General features: G+C 55.2%; 1 protein-coding gene across 1 annotated transcript; it reads right to left on the bottom strand.

Moving 5' to 3' along the window:
• Positions 1-344: 344 nt before the first annotated feature.
• PIN1 (peptidylprolyl cis/trans isomerase, NIMA-interacting 1) lies at positions 345-11,714 on the bottom strand. Its single transcript, XM_060630164.3, has 4 exons — positions 11,582-11,714; positions 9,327-9,539; positions 1,858-1,968; positions 345-967 (listed from the first exon to the last, which is right to left on the bottom strand). Exons 1-4 carry the CDS (start codon positions 11,637-11,639, stop codon positions 858-860), a joined length of 492 nt encoding a protein of 163 aa, XP_060486147.1. The 5' UTR covers positions 11,640-11,714; the 3' UTR covers positions 345-857.
• Positions 11,715-15,478: the final 3,764 nt, after the last annotated feature.

Genomic DNA, 15,478 nt, shown 5'->3' with positions numbered 1-15,478 from the left:
TGTGTGTGTGTGGAGGGCACCCAGCGCAGTGGGGGCGGGAGGCTTCAGTCTGGCTCTCCAAGGATCCCCTGCAGATCCCCAGCTCCACCTGGGTCTGCTGCATGCAGAGATGTGGGGCCAGTGCACTGCTCTTGCCTTCTAGAACATTCTTGAACACCCGAGTTCGAGGACCACTGGCGCTGACTGGTGTCTTCCCCGCTAGGAGCCCCCGGGGCCCAGGATGAAGAGAAGCTTCTCAGGGAGGAAATGCAGCTTGGACACTAGGGTCGGCGGAACACGACTGCCACTCCGACAGCTGCCCCCTCGCCTCAGCGGGGAGGGAACGAGACACAGGACAGCAGAGCAGTGGTTCCAAGTTTAATGGAGGGCAAGGGGGGTGCTGCACTGATGCTCAGCGAGGCCCCAAGGCGGCTGGGTGGCCCGGGCCCCAAGTGGAGCATGTGCTTTTTGCAATTGAATAGAGGAACACAGCATAACCAGAAACAACCGGGGGCCTCCTGCCCCCATCCTGGACTTGGGTCGGGGGACGCAGGGGGCAGCTCAGCTGACTAGGCCTTCTCTTTGGGACAGGTCACCCCCACCCCTTCCGTCTGGGAGCCTCCCCACGCAGCCACCCTTCTGAAGTCAATTCCTAAAGGGGAGAGGAGTCTGGCAGGGACAGCCCCAACTGGGGGCAGAGAGGGAGCCCCCAGTGGTGAAGAGGTCCCCCACCCCCGGCCATTTTGGGAACAATAAATACTGTGACATTAGCAGGGAGGGGCACCTGGTGGCCAGCAGGGAGCAGCAGGGTCCGTGGGCCCAGCCACCCGTCTAGCCCCGCCCTACCCTGCAGGCCGGGCCTGGGCCACCCACACCCCTCACTCCGTGCGCAGGATGATGTGGATGCCGGAATCCGTGAACACGGGCCCGCTCATCTCCCCCGTCCGCAGTGCAAAGGAGGCGTCTTCAAACGGCTTCTGCATCTGACCTGGGGAAGCGTGAGGGATGGGGCGTGGGGGTCAAGACATGGCCGCGGGCCACGACCGGGCAGGGCGGGCAGATGGGGCTCCCACCTGCGCCGAGCCTACTGCTCATCCATCACGCGGTTTATGGGCCTGTCACTGTGGGGCGGCAGGGCCATTAAGAAGCCCCAGGAAGCCTGAGGACAGCATGAAGGATGGCCGGCAGAGGTGCTGCTGTGCACTTAGAGACACATTTCAGTGATGAACTCACCTTCCTGGGCCCCCCGATCCCAGACCCCGCCACATCATCTGTCCTGCCTGCCTCGGCTCACAGCCCCTTGCCGACACTGCCCCCCTCCCGCCTCACCCCATCTCTGGCCCAGCCCTGATGCTCTGCAGACCCCAGTATGGAGGGGGAGAGGAGGAAAAGGAGGGGGTGGTGGCTGATCCCCTCTGCTCCTCCCGTTGCACTGCCTGAGCCAGACAGGCCTAAAGCCAGGGCTGCTACCCCCCCCCCTCACCCTCCTCCCCTCTCTCCTGCTGTCCCCACTCCTGAAGGTGGTGTTGGGAGGGGCATTCTAGGGGACAGGCCCTGGGGCGCTCAGGGGACTCAGCCTTATACCCCCAACAGGAGGAGAGTACCTACCTTACTGGGTCCCTGATGGGGACAACTGCACAGAGACACGCAGACCGACCCCCCCACCCCAGGACTGAAGGACACCAGGCAGGAGGCTCTGTGGCCCAGCCACCCCCAAGCAGGGCAACCACTGAAGCTTGAGGGATTGTGCTGCCACCTGGTGAAGCCTCAAGGCTTCTGCAGCAGGGACCGCCCCTCCCAACCTCTACCTGGCTAGGGGACCCCCACTGATGGGACAGAAGCCCCCCCAGAGCTCGGCAGCGCCCATTCCTTGCGCACCTCTGCTGAAGGCACCCAGGTCTCCCCTGGCCTTGGCCGAGCTGCAGTCGCTGAACTGTGAGGCCAGAGATTCAAAGTCTTCCTCTCCTGACTTGATCTTCTGGATGTAGCCTGTAGACATACACGAAACAGGGACACACAGGGAGACGGCGCGTCAAAGGCAGGCCGGGACGAGGTGGAGGGCTCCAGATGGAGGGCGGCATGCAACCCCTGCCCTACCTTGCACACATGCACATGTGAACACTGGCCTCACACACATCCACGAACGCCTCCTCACCCCTGACGTGTGTGCAGTCACACTGTCCATGAAACGGTGCCTTCCACATGTGTGCACACCCTGGCCCTGCAGTGGCCTCGACAGCCATGCTGGGCTCGCCCCCCATTCTTCCACCCCCGCTGTCACTTCCGCCGCCTCGCCCCACAAACGGGACATGAACACAGCATGACCTCTTCCTACCCTGCACACATACATCGGGGAGGACAGCAGAAGGCTGGGCTGACATTGAAGAGAGATGCTGGGACCCAGGCTCCCCCTCCCACCCAGTCCAAGATCCCCCAGGAGCAGTGATGGGGAAACTTTCTAGAGACTTTTAGGAGAAAGGGAGGAGCCCGGGGGACCAGGCCAGCTCTGCCACAGGAGCCGGCTAACTCCTCAGCCCCTGGGCCTCAGTTGTCCAATGTATAGAAAGCGGGATGAAGGTCCGGGCTGCTCACTGGGGCATTGTGAAGAGGCCACAAGGCAGCTTAGGTGGGACACGTGTTGTTCACGTCGACTATGGCCCCAGAGGTGGCTGACACAGTTCCCCCAGCTGCCCCTAAAGGATGTGTTGGTACCAGGCATTGGATTCACCCTCTGTGGGGTGCGAACTGTCCCCACTGGGCGCCGATTCTCCCTGCGGGGAGGGGGAGGCCGGGGGCAGCACAGCGCACCTGGGTGACTCACATGTGGGGTGCAGAGTGCGCGGCAGGACCGTGTGTGCACCGTGGGGAGGAGCCCCCAGTCGCTCTGGAGTCCAGGCAGGAGCTCCTGCAGCCAGAAGCCATCCCTTCCTCCCCTAAATGCCTCCCTCCTGCTCCAACCAGCTGGCCTGGCACATGAGTGAGTGTTCCTGCTAGTCTGGTCCCTGCATCACCACCACCCCCCACCCCACCGCGGGTGCAGCCACTGGGCGGGGCCCCCAGGACATCCAGCCCCAGACCACCAGAATGGCCCTTCACCTTGAGCTGCTCCCACGTGGCTTCCCTGACAGCTGCTCTCCTGGGGACATTCCACACACCCACCCAGCCCACACCGCAGGTGAGGATCACCCTGTCCTACCTGCCAGTGGGTTTCTGAACACCACCGTGACGCTCCCTCCACTGATCCTGTGTGAGCGCCAGAGACACTGCTGATTAATCTCTCTCTCGTGCACTGAAGCCCAGAGACCCAGGCAGGGCCATCTGCCTGACGCTGAGCTAGCGCAGACTTTGCGAGGACCACAACCAAAACACACAGCCATGACCACACACGTATCATTCCATCTTGCTGCACGTCAAGGCAGCAACCGATGTCCTGGAACCTGATCTGCCTGGCTGCTTCCACGGCTGTCCCCACCACCCTGCCTGTCCCGTGTTCCTGTCACTCTTGTCATGTCCTGACCATCCCTTTGCCTCTGAACCATTAGCCACTTTCCAGCAGGCCACAGCGACACACAGCACAGTGCCCGGCATGGAGACCTTGACAAATGTCACTTGCTGTCACAATTCTCCCTTCTGTGAGGGCTGTGCATCCCAGTGAGAACGCCACCCCTATTTCTGTCTGATCTGCCCTGCCCATCCCTGGTCTCCCTCGCCTGCACGTCTCAGTCTGGTCCGGCCGTCAGTGTGGTACGCTGCCTGGGCAGAAAGGCTCGCCGATGTCACACAAGCCCCACCCCCTGTAGGCTGTGGTGGCCTCTGCCTGTACTGCCCTGGTGTGGTCGAACACGTCCCTGGGGCGGCTAGGGGGCCCCCCTGTGCCAGCTGCGTCCATCCGTGATCCAAGCTGAACCGGACATCATGAACACAGGCCTCCTTCTCCATTCCCTGGACTTCTGCTTATCGTTCCTTGCCTCACCTGGGCAGCCTCAAGATTCTGCCTCCTTTCCTTTCTGTGTGGACCCCAATACGCTGGCCGGAGAATCCGGAGCGCGGTGCTCCCCACTGTACCCGCCTGCTTCCGGGAAGCATAACTGTCCGCACAGGCCCCGCACCTGCAGGGCCAGGCCCAGCCCCCCAGCCCAGGGTGAGCCCCTCCTTGCCACATCCTCCAGCAGCTGGGGCCGTGAGTCAGCAGGGATCCCTGAGACTAGACGGCCTGGCCAAGGTACACATACACTGAAAGCAGCCTAAAAATCTCATAAAAGCCAAGCTTTTACCCACCACCATTCACAGCACCCAAATCTTTCCCTGGCCAGCCAACTCTCAGAAAACATTCTGCTTGGACAGGAGCCTTAAGTGACTTAAAAACAAAACAAAACAGGCGCCTGGGTGGCTCTGTCAGTTAAGTGTCCGACTTCAGCTCAGGTCATGATCTCATGGTCCGTGAGTTCGAGCCCCACGTCGGGCTCTGTGCTGACAGCTCAGAGCCTGGAGCCTGCTTCGGATTCTGTCTCCCTCTCTGTCTCTGCTCCTCCCCTGCTCATGCTCTGTCTTTCAAAATAAATAAATGTTAAAGAAAAAAATTAAAAACAAAACACTCCTTTCCAATCTCCCCTTTCTAGAAGTTGACCTTCAGGAGTCTGGCCCACAAGCCAAGATGCGAGGGAACCCTCAGACCCCTGTGCATCCCCTCAGCTCAGTATTACCCCATCCCCCATGACGCCCCTCCCAGTCCTGCCCTGCCCCCAGCACCTCAAGGCCTTTGTTTAATGGTCTCCTCCTGCCTGCTGTCCTCTGGCCTCACCAAGGAGCCTTTCCTAAGACCCCCACTGCATGAGGAAGCCTCCGTGCATTTACCAATGTCCTGTCTGTGGTCTGTCAGTCACCTCATACTGAGAGGGCAGGGCTGGGTTGGCCTTGCTCACTGCTGGGTTCCCAGTTCCCGGCTCTGTGCACAGAACAGGTGCTAATGCTGAAGGAATTCATGAATAAATGAGACAGAAACAGGCCACGGGGAAGGAGGGAGAGGGATCCCCCTCAGCTCTTCAGGCAGAAATGCTGGAACCTCGTGTCTTTTTTTTGTGCATCTCAGATCCAAATGCTCAAGAGAGGGTGAAAAGGAAACCCTCGCCTGCCCGCCTGGCAATGCCCTGGCCTAACCTGCCCACATCAACACCCCTCACCAAGACGGCACCCATCCAAAGGGGCTCCAGTTGAGAGCGAGGCAGACCCAGGGGCAGCCTCTCAAGGACCTCCCAGTCTGGAGTGGGGAACTTCCACCTGCTTCAGGAAGGGGAGATCAGGAGCCCTGGAAACTGTGTGCACGACAGCAGGGCACCTGTCGCTGCTGACAGATCACGGGCTGGCCGGCTCAGTGCGTCTCTGAGGCTAAGGAGGGTAAACTCTGGACCCCAACTGTTGCATTCAGACCTCAGCTCTTCCCATCCTGAGCTCTGTGACCCTCTGTGGGGGTGACTGCCTCTCGGAGCCTTACTTGCCTGGCCTGTAAAATGGGCTGATTATAGCAGCTCCCACCAGAAGGGCTACCAGGAGGGGTAGTTACTGCTGGAACAGTGGCTGGGGTGAAACAAGCCTGACAGTTACTACTTGTCAGTCCATATGTCAGGGACTGAATTGTGTCGCCCCAAATTCATATGCTGAAGCTTCAACCCCCAATGTGACTGTATTTGGAGATGGGCCTCCATGCAAGTAATTAAGGTTAAATGAAGTCACAGGGGAGGCCCCTGATCCCATAGGATTAGTGTCCTTATAAGAAGAGACACCAGAGAGCTCCGTCTCTCTCTCCACACGTGCACACGCCAAGGAAAGGCCACATGAGCACGCGGCGAGAAGGCAGTTGTCTCCAAGCCAGGAAGAGTCTGCCAGAAACTGGATTGGTCAGAACCTTCATCTCAGGGGTGCCTGGGCGGCTCAGTCAGTTGAGTGTCTGATTTCAGCTCAGGTCATGATGTCACAGTTCGTGGGTTCAAGCCCCGCATTGGGCTCTGTGCTGACAGCTTAGAGCCCGGAGCCTGCTTCAATAAATTCTGTGTCTCCCTCTCTGTCTGCCTCTCCTCTGCTAACGCTCTTTCTCAAAAATAAACAAACATTGGGGCGCCTGGGTGGCTCAGTCGGTCGGGCGTCCGACTTTGGCTTAGGTCATGATCTTGCAGTCCGTCTGTGCTGACAGCTCAGAGCCTGGAGCCTGTTTCGGATTCTGTGTCTCCCTCTCTCTCTGACCTTCCCCCGTTGATGCTCTGTCTCTGTCTCAAAAATGAATAAATGTTAAAAAAAAAAAAATTAATTAAAAAAAATAAACATTAAAAAAAAAAAGAACCTTCATCCCAGACTTCCAGCCCCAGAACTGTGGCAAATAAATACCTAGTCTGTGGTATTCTGTTAGAACACCCCGAGCTAATACACCGTAATCATTTAGGTGAAAGTGAGTGAACAATGCGGTGGCCTCTGACTCTAAAAAGGTTCAGGGACAAACTAGGGAAGGGGCCTGGACAGAGAAAAAGGTGACAGGATTAGGTCTGCTGTCCCCAAAGACCCAAGATCCAGAAGGAGGAGCCCAGAGAGGCCAGAGACCCAGCCTGAAGCCAGCACCCCACACCCAACTAATCCGTTACCCAGTCCTCCTGATTCTGCCTTCTCAACTCTCCAGAATCTGCTCCCCTCACCGCTCCCTGGCCCATCAGGTCACACTGCTTGGAGCTGCAGGGCCCCCAGGCCATCCGCGCAGGTACTTGCAGCCAGCCCCTAGTAACACCCCCAAGTCTGCACCAACTTAAGGTTAGGTCCCAGAGCCCAGCTACTTCCTGGGAGCACCTCCCAGTTACCCCTTCGCCAAGGCCTAAGCTGACCTCAGCACCCCCCCCTCCCCCCGCTCCCACCACAATATCAGCCCACCAGGCACACACTCGTCCCTCCTGGAGACGGGGAGGCACCCTCACCTGCCCCTCCCAGGCAGTCCCCAGGGTGTGACAGCCTTCCTTCCAAGCTGCGCTCAGATCTCCCCGTGCCCACCTGCCTCAGCCTCCTGCCATCTCTCGCCAGGATCGTTCCAAGGGTCTCCCTCTCTGGCCTGGGTGCTCTGCTGAACCTGGACCCTCTTGCAGTTGCCCCCAACAGCTCTTCCTCGGGCTCCTCAGATTTCAGGAGTCCCTCCCCAGACTGCGCCCCTTCTCGAGTCCCCTCCGCCAGTGGTGGCACCTCCTGCCACTCGATCTCCAAATGCCTATTACCTCTTGCCCACTCTCGTGGCTCCAAAAGCCTCAGGACAGGGACCATTTGAGCTGGGAGGACTCGAGAAGTCCCCTCGTGATTCTCTGGGCTTTCCCCACCTACTTCCTCTGCTTCCCCTGAGGCGGGCAGACCCCCCCCTCGTCGCTCACTGCTAGACCCAATCAGCTGGGCTCCGGGCACCCCTGGCCTCCCCGGCCCTTCGCCCTCCAGCCACACAGCTCTCTCCTGAAAGCAAAGCGTCACAGGCCCATCCCCCAGGCACATGGAGCCGTGTGTTTCCTGCCGTCTCCAGAAAGGACCCAAACTCTTCAACTCATTCAGAGCCCTCCTCAACCTGGCTGGGACATGCCCTTGAAGGGTCTTTCCCCAGAGTCCTGGCTACAGCCTTGCCCTAGGCCTTTACTTCTGCCATTTCCTCTGCTAGGAATCCTTCTCGCTTCCCGCTGCTTCCTGAAACAATGCTGTGAGCAGGGACTGTAGGCCAGGCTGTGTGTTAAACGCTGGGAATATGGTGGGAAGAAAGCCAGTCCCTGCCTTCACGGAGCTCAGTCCAGATTCTGTGCATGAACTCTGCTCCTCTCTATAATGCTGAGGTAGGAGGCTCACAGGGGCCATGCATGGATCGTGCTAGACACCGTGGGGGTGGGGGGGGGGAGTGCGTGGGTTTGGGTAAGTAATATCCTATAGGCCAAATACTGGGATGGGATAGTAAAACAACAGCCAATACTGACCAAGTGTGCACTTGGCCAGGCCTGGGCTAAGAACAACCACCCTAATGACCGCTAGCAACTAGAGAACATTTCCTGCACACCAGGAACTGTTATTCAGGCTTTACTGCATTAATTAGGTCAGAGTGCTCACAACTACCCTAGGAGATAGGTTCAATGGTCAAAATACTAATTTTACAAGTCAAAAGACAGGTTCAGAGATGTTAAGTAACTTTCCCGAAGTCACAGAGCCAGGGCTGGGGCAGAGCCAGATGGGAACCCGGGCTGTCTGGGTCTGGGTAAGGCACTGGTTATATGGGGTAAGAGCAGCCCAGGAGGGGTCTGGGGTCTGCGGTGGCAGAGCCTGAATGGATGATAAAACCACACGCGAGATCCAGACCGGCACCACCCAAAAGAACTTGCCGTAAGGATAGAAATGTTTTCTATTTGCGCTAAGATGCCAGCCGCTGGCCACATGTGGCTACTGAACACCTGAAGTGCAGCCAGTATGAGGAATAGTCTCTAATATTAGTTTTAATTAATTTAAGTGAAAACAGCCTTGTGTGGGGAGTGGCGGCCATACCCAGCAGCTCTACACCAGGGTTTACAACTTATGGCCCCTGATGAGCTAAGTTCTGCTTTTGTAAATAAAGTTTTATTGGCACATACACAGCCGTTTGTTTACATATTATCTCAAACTGCTATCAGTTACAAAGCAGAGCCATATGCCTGTAAAACCTAAACTATTTATTACCTGACCTTTTAAGAGAAAGTCTGTCTGCTCACTACTGCTTAGGCCATGGAGGAACCGTGGAACAGAGACAGGAACAGCCTCTTCTCTCAGGGCAGAATTAATTGACCAAAGTCTGCCAGCAAGTTCTAAGCTGCTACCTTTCCAACCTCTCTCCTGACCCACCCGCATATGTGCCCCAGAACCCTGACTGATGACATCACCATCAACAGTAACTCCCGCTGGCCAAGGGCCCACCGCGCACCAAACACTCTCACCTCACCGAATCCTCACAATGGGCCTCAGAGGCAGGTGTGTGACGGTGCCCATTTTACGGAGGTGAAAACTGAGTCTCAAAGGAGGTTGCACAACTCCCCCAAGGTCACAGAGCTTATGGGGCATGGCTACCATCTGAACCCGGGTCTGCCAGCCCCCAAGGCTGGGCCCTCCCTTCCTAACCTGGCTCACCCTCCCAATGCCAGAGAGAAAGAAAAAGGAGAGACAGCCGGGTGGGCGAGGCTCAGGTCGGGTACAGGCACTTCTGTGTCAGCCAACGCTGACGGCTGAATTAGCTGGGGTGATTTCCACAAGGCCAGCTCTGGCCCCCAAGGAGCGGAGACCCCTCCACACCGCCCCCCCCCCAACCCGTTTCCAGCCCTGCTCACCATTAATCAGCTCCAGGGCCTCCTCCTTGGTCCTGGTGATCTTCTCCTGCCGCCAGGACGAGGGCCGCCGTGACTGGCTGTGCTTGACGAGCAGGTGTGAGCATCGGACCCTGGTGGGCTCGCCCTGTCCGTTTTTGCCGCCGCTGCTGCTGTTGCCACTCGGCCGCTCCCACTGGCTGGCGTTAGTGATGTGATTAAAGTAGTACACCCTGCCTGGAGGTGGGGGGGGGGGGGGGGCAGGAATTCAGCTGGGACCTGCTCACAGGACGCCACCCTGAGGCCAAGATAAGGGACTGGCCGATGGGAGGCCTTCATGCAGCAAATCCACTGGGTCCTACACCACGTGCCACTGGCCCCTCAGGGAGCTAACATTCTAGGTGGGGGCGGAGAGGCACCAGACAAGCAAATAAGACAACATCACAACTTTCGTTATTGGTAACTTCAAGGAGGAAAACAACCCAGGGTGACAGAAGAGAGGAAGCCAGGGGGACACGGAGCGGACCGGAGCACGTACTCGGCAGCCAGACTGCCTGTCCAAATCTGGCTCTGTCACTCGCTGGATGAACTCCCCTCCCCGGGCCTCCACGTTCTCAACGCATAAAATGGAGACACCGGTACCCGCCTGTCGGGCTGTTCGAAGGGAATGAGTTCGCATCTGTAACATGCTTAGGATAGTGGCCGGTACACCTGAAGAGTGTGACAGCTATAACCTCCATTTTAGAGACGACAAAAACGAGGCCTCCCTTTCCCCATCTTTGGTAACGCTTCCTGAGTGTAAACTCTGCGCCAGGCACACCGGGTTGGAGGCAGGAATTACACCCAGGGTGTCAAACACAAAAGCTCTCTTCTTAATCCGTACTCGGTGCACGGTGCTGCACAACTAGGGACCAGCACGGCTGGGGGCCAGACATTACCCAGGGCCTGAGGAGCATGAAGGACTGAAGGCTGCAAAGAAGAAGATTGAAGTAGGACCCAGTAGAGCCCAGGCACCATTCCGGGGGCTGACATTTTGCCTGGGCTGCGTGGACAACTTGCACCCTGCACCATGAAGAGCTGAGTGTCACCCCTGAGGAAGACCATCAGGGAGGGAGGGGGCAGGCAGAAAAGGCAAGAGAGGGGGCCCAGAACTGGGCCGAGCATGAGATTCATCACGAGGTTGCAGCCACAGAGCAGGGCTGGAGCAGGCTGGGTGAGAGCTGAGCCACTGACCGACTCTAAAACCTTGGCCACGGCCTCTATCCCCCCGAACCTTGGTTTTCTCATCTGAAAAGAGGGAGTGAAGCAAAAGAATAAGGACATAACTTCATGGGGTTAATGTGGAGAATAGTGATGATACACATGAAGCGGTCACCAGAGTGCCTGGCATTCAATTAACAGAAATAACTGTGACTGCAATTTTTATGGGTTATGGAGGCGGTGCAGTGAAATGCTGGGCCTGATCCTCAGGAGTTTGCGGTGACAAGGGCAGGGGGCTCTGCAGTCAGACTGACTGGGTTCTAATCTAACCCCTGCCCCCCCTGGAATGAATGACCTTGGGTGAGTTCCTTAAGTTTCTCGACCTCAGTTTCCTCACCTGCAAAATGGGTATAGTAACTACCTACCTCCTACAGTTGTGGTCATTCAGAGAGCGAGAGAGAGAACACACTTAAAACACCTGGCACAATGCTGGACGGTGAGATGAACGCGCCCTGTTATTGATATTATTATTGTGGATAAGCCTGAAATCGGGCTCCCAGCACAGGGACCATCCTGAGGCAGAACACCACCGAGCGGATATCGCAGACTCAGCATTAGGTGGGGATGGCACGAGTAGGCTGTGCACCCGAGGCCGAGCACCACCCTGGAGCCACGCCCTGAGCATGGGGTTGGGGTGTCCTTCCCCAGGAGTGTCCCCCGGGCCCAGCGGGGTGCACAGGCGTTCCCCGGGACGTCAGGTGCATTAGGCCAAAAGGTGTCAGCCGGATGGGCAGGGCTAGGGCCGTCACCCGGGGGAGTGCTGCGGAATCACGGGCCCTTTACCCCCCCGGCAGCGCGCAGGGTCTCTCCGGGCCCGCCCCTTGCCTCAGTTTCCTCCGGCATCCCCGCTCCAGAGGTTCGCAGCCCCCACGGGGCGGGCCCGGGCCGTTACCCTGGGAAGACGCGGAGAAGCCAAGACCCCACAGGAATCGGGCGGCGGCGCTGCGCCCGAGGGGCGAGCTCGAGCCCTGCTTCCGCGGGCCCGCGCGGCCCCGCCCCAGCCCCGACCCCCGCGGCACCTGAGCTGCGGCTCATGCGCTTCTCCCAGCCGGGCGGCAGCTTCTCTTCGTCCGCCATCTTCCCTCCTGCCGCAGCGCCCGCTCCGCCTCCGCCGCACCGCCTATGCCGCCCGCGCCCACCCACCGCCGCCGCCGATTGGCTCGGAGCTCCTCGCATCGGGGCCCGGCGACGATGCTCATTGGGCAACCCAACAGTCCGGAGAGGTGTTCTGGCCTCCTATTGGGTAGCACCAAGACTGGGCGGATCCTCCCCTCAATTTACCTGGGTCCCGCCCCCGTACGGCCTCACCCCGGTCCCGCCCCCTTCCTCACTCGGCCCCTAACTGGTAGAGAAGGGAAAAGGAGCCCGTCCTTCTCAACGCCCTTTGGCGAGCTACAAAGAAGTCCCGACCCCATCTTTTGCGTCCTTCGCCACAGGCCCCATCCGATTGGTCCCTGCGTCAGTATCCCGCCTTCCTAAACCGTTCCCGCAACCCCCCATGCGGAAGTGCCTGGGTGGTTTGGGGGTGACGGCAGCCCACGAGGTATTTGAAAGAGTTGGTGCTGCCTTAGTTGTTGCCATAGCGACGTAGTCGCCTTGGTGATGAGCCGCGAAGAACCCAGAAGCCTAAATTTGGCTCCTCCATCCTCCCTCTACCCACCTGCTTTCTCCAGATGTCCAAAGCTATCTTCCCACCTCTCTCTTTTTTTTTTTTTTTTTGGTGGGGGGGGCAAGGCTAACCCTGTCTGATGCCACTGACCCAAACATCTTCTACTTCCTTTGGAACCTACTTTACTTATTCCCTCTCAGTCTGGCTCTTGCCTCTGTGCTGGGTGACTGGTGGGTGTTGGCATTACCACTTAGCTAGGGACACAGGAGGACCCGCCGATTAGGAGGATGGTGAGCTCGGTTTGAATCCATTTAAAGTTGAATGTGCACCTGTGGGACACTGAGGAGGTGCCTGAGGACGGGCTGGAGACAGATATGAGAGCACAGACACCAACAGGGAAGAGTTCGATGATAGTTCATCTGTAACTAGACCCATGTGACCATTAAAAAGAATGGGGCGCAGTGATATGAAATACAGGGAAATATGTCTACAAGGAATCTGAGACAGGATGTAGTAGGTTAAGAGCATTAAGGAGCCAGATTACTTTGGTTCAAAGCCCAGCCCTCCATTTGCTATGACCTTGAACAAATTACTTAACCTCTGTGCTTCAGCTTCTCCATATGCAAATGAGGATAAGAAATAATATTTATCAGGGGTGCCTGGGCACTTCAGTCGGTTAAGCATCCAACTTGATTTTGGCTCAGGTCATGATCTCATGGCTCATGGAATTGAACCCCACATCTGGGTCTACAATGAGCATGGAGTCTACCTAAAAATCTGTCTCAAAAAAAGAGATGATTTTCAACTTAGTGCAGAGTTGCAAAAATAGTGTAGATTTTTCATATACTCTTTACCCAGCCATCTCTTATATTAACATCTTACATAATAATAGAACAGAGGTAGGGCACCTGACTGGCTTAGTCGATGGAGCATGTGACTCTTGCTCTTGGGGTCATGAATTCAAACCCCACATTGTGTGTAGAGTTTGCCTAAAAATAAAATCTTTAAAAAAGTAAATAATGAAACAGAGATCACCGGGGGTGATTTTGTTCCCCAGGGGACACTTGACAAGGTCTTAAGACATTTGGGGTTGTCACAAATGGTAGGGAGGGAGACGCTACTGGCATTTCGTAGGTAGAAGCCAAGGATGTTGTTTAACATTCTACAAGGCACAGCATCCTCAACAAAGAATTATCCAGCCCCAATGTCAACTGTGCCAAAGCTGAGAAACCCTGCCTTAGAATAATGATCAAGCATTTGTAAATACAATTGGAAATCAACATTAGTACAATACCATTAATTAAACTAAACTCTAGAAAAGAATTTCCCCAGCTTTCCCAGGATCCACATTGTCATGTCTCCTTAGTTTCCTCCAGTACATAACATGTAGGTCTTTTCTTGTCTTTCATGACCTTTGATACTTTCAAAAAGCAGAATGTCCCTCATTTTGTTGTATTTTGTTGTAATATTTTGTTGTAATAGGGTTTGTCTGATATTTTTCTCATGATCTGATTGAGGCTATGTGTTATTGGGAAGGATATCCAGAGACAATGTGCCCTTCTCAGTGCATCATACTAGGTGATCAATAATGTTGCAATGTATTACTAGCTGCATTAAGGCATCTTTTGCTGCAAAACAAATTATCCCACAATTTAGTGGATTCACACTAATATTATTTCAGTTTCTATGGGTCAGGAATCCAGGCAGAGTTTAGCTGGTGTCAGCAGAAATGGCTGTGGTCTCATCTGAAGGCTTGACTGGAGCAGGATCTACTCCCAAGCTCCTTCATGTGGTTGCCTGCAGGATTTAGTTACTGAGGGGATGACAGACTGAAGAAGAGTTCCTCACTAGCTATTGGCTGAGGGCCTCTCCGTAAGGCAGCTGGCTTTCATCAATGAGCAAGTGAGAAAGCAAGAGAGTAGGCAAAACGGAAACCACAGTCTCTTTGCAACTTAATCTCAGAAGTGATATCCCATCACTTTGCCATGTTCTATTTGTCAGAAGCTAGGTCTGGTCTATGCTCAAGCGGAAAGGGTTACACAAGGATGTGAATACTGGGACAAGAGGATCATTAGGGACCATCTTAGAGTCTGCCTACCATTTGTGATGTTATTAACTTTGATTGATTGGTTAAGGCAACTATTTTCCTTTTTGTAATGAATTACTTTTTGGGAGATACTTTGAGACTGTGCAAATATCCTACTTCTGCTTAAACTTTTGCCCACCAATCTTAGCATCTATTGGTGTTTCTGGTCTACAGTAGTTCTTACTATGGTGATTTATTTCCCTTTTTCCTTCTACATTTAACTGGAATCTTTTTGTAATAAAGAGTTGTTCCAGGGCATCTGGGTGGCTCACTCAGTTGAGCATCAGACTTCGGCTCAGGTCATGATCTCATGGTCTGTGAGTTCGAGCCCCATGTCAGGCCCTGGGCTGACAGCTCAGAGCCTGGAGCCTGCTTCAGATTCTGTGTCTCCCTCTCTCTCTGCCCCGCCCCTGCTCATGCTCTGTGTCTCTCTGTCAAAAATAAAAATAAACATTACAAAATTTTTTTAAAAAATAAGAGTTGTCCCTTCTCCCCATTTACGTATTAAATTATTAAAAATTTTTTTTAAATGTTTATTTAGTTTTGAGAGAGAATGTGAGTGGGGGAGGGGCAGAGAGAGAGGGAGACACAGAGTCTGAAGCAAGGTCCAGGCTCTACGCTGTCAGCACAGAGCCCGATGTGGGGCTCGAATCCGCAAACCGTGATATCATGACCTGAGCCAAAGTTGGATGCTTAACCGACCGAGCCACCCAGGCGCCCCTATATATTCAATTATTTATTGATACCAGCATGGGCTCAAAGATATTTGTTTTCTTCTGTTTATAGTCTGATACTATCATTATTTTGTTGTCACATTGTTCCAAATTTGGCCACTGGGAGCTCTTTCACAGGTTGGCTTCTGTGCCCTTTCTACATGCTCTCATCCTTTTTATTTGAGCACTTCCTACTTCCTGGCACCACAAGATATTCCAGGCTCAGCTTGTATATTCTCTGTCCCAGCTCCGGAACCAATCACTTCTGCAAGCCTTGGTTCCTTTCATTGGAGAATGGTATTTAGAAACCAAGATCTAGGTGCTGGGTATGTCCATTGCTACCGGGGTGTCACTCATTTGGGCCCAAGTGGATAAAGCAAGGAAATATATGTGTATACATAGGTATCTGCACACTAAACTACAAACATGAGTCCATACTGCTGCTTCCCACTCTAATCCAGCCTCGCAGGGCTGGATTATTCTATCTCCTTCCGTCCCCCGTTGTTTG

This window comes from Panthera onca, chromosome A2 (genome assembly GCF_046562875.1).
Source record: "Panthera onca isolate mPanOnc1 chromosome A2, mPanOnc1 haplotype 2, whole genome shotgun sequence".
Classification (NCBI taxonomy): Eukaryota; Metazoa; Chordata; class Mammalia; order Carnivora; family Felidae; genus Panthera; species Panthera onca.
Note: the sequence above shows the minus strand (reverse complement) of the source record. Positions and strands in the feature narration are given on the sequence as shown.

Coding starts and splice junctions, on each gene's coding strand:
- PIN1 (XM_060630164.3), bottom strand. CDS start 11,639: ATGGCGGACGAAGAGAAGCTGCCGCCCGGCTGGGAGAAGCGCATGAGC. Junction 9,540..11,581: donor GCGCATGAGCCGCAGCTCAG/GTGCCGCGGGGG, acceptor CCCCACCTCCAG/GCAGGGTGTACTACTTTAAT. Junction 968..1,857: donor CCTGGGTGCCTTCAGCAGAG/GTGCGCAAGGAA, acceptor ACGCTTCCCCAG/GTCAGATGCAGAAGCCGTTT.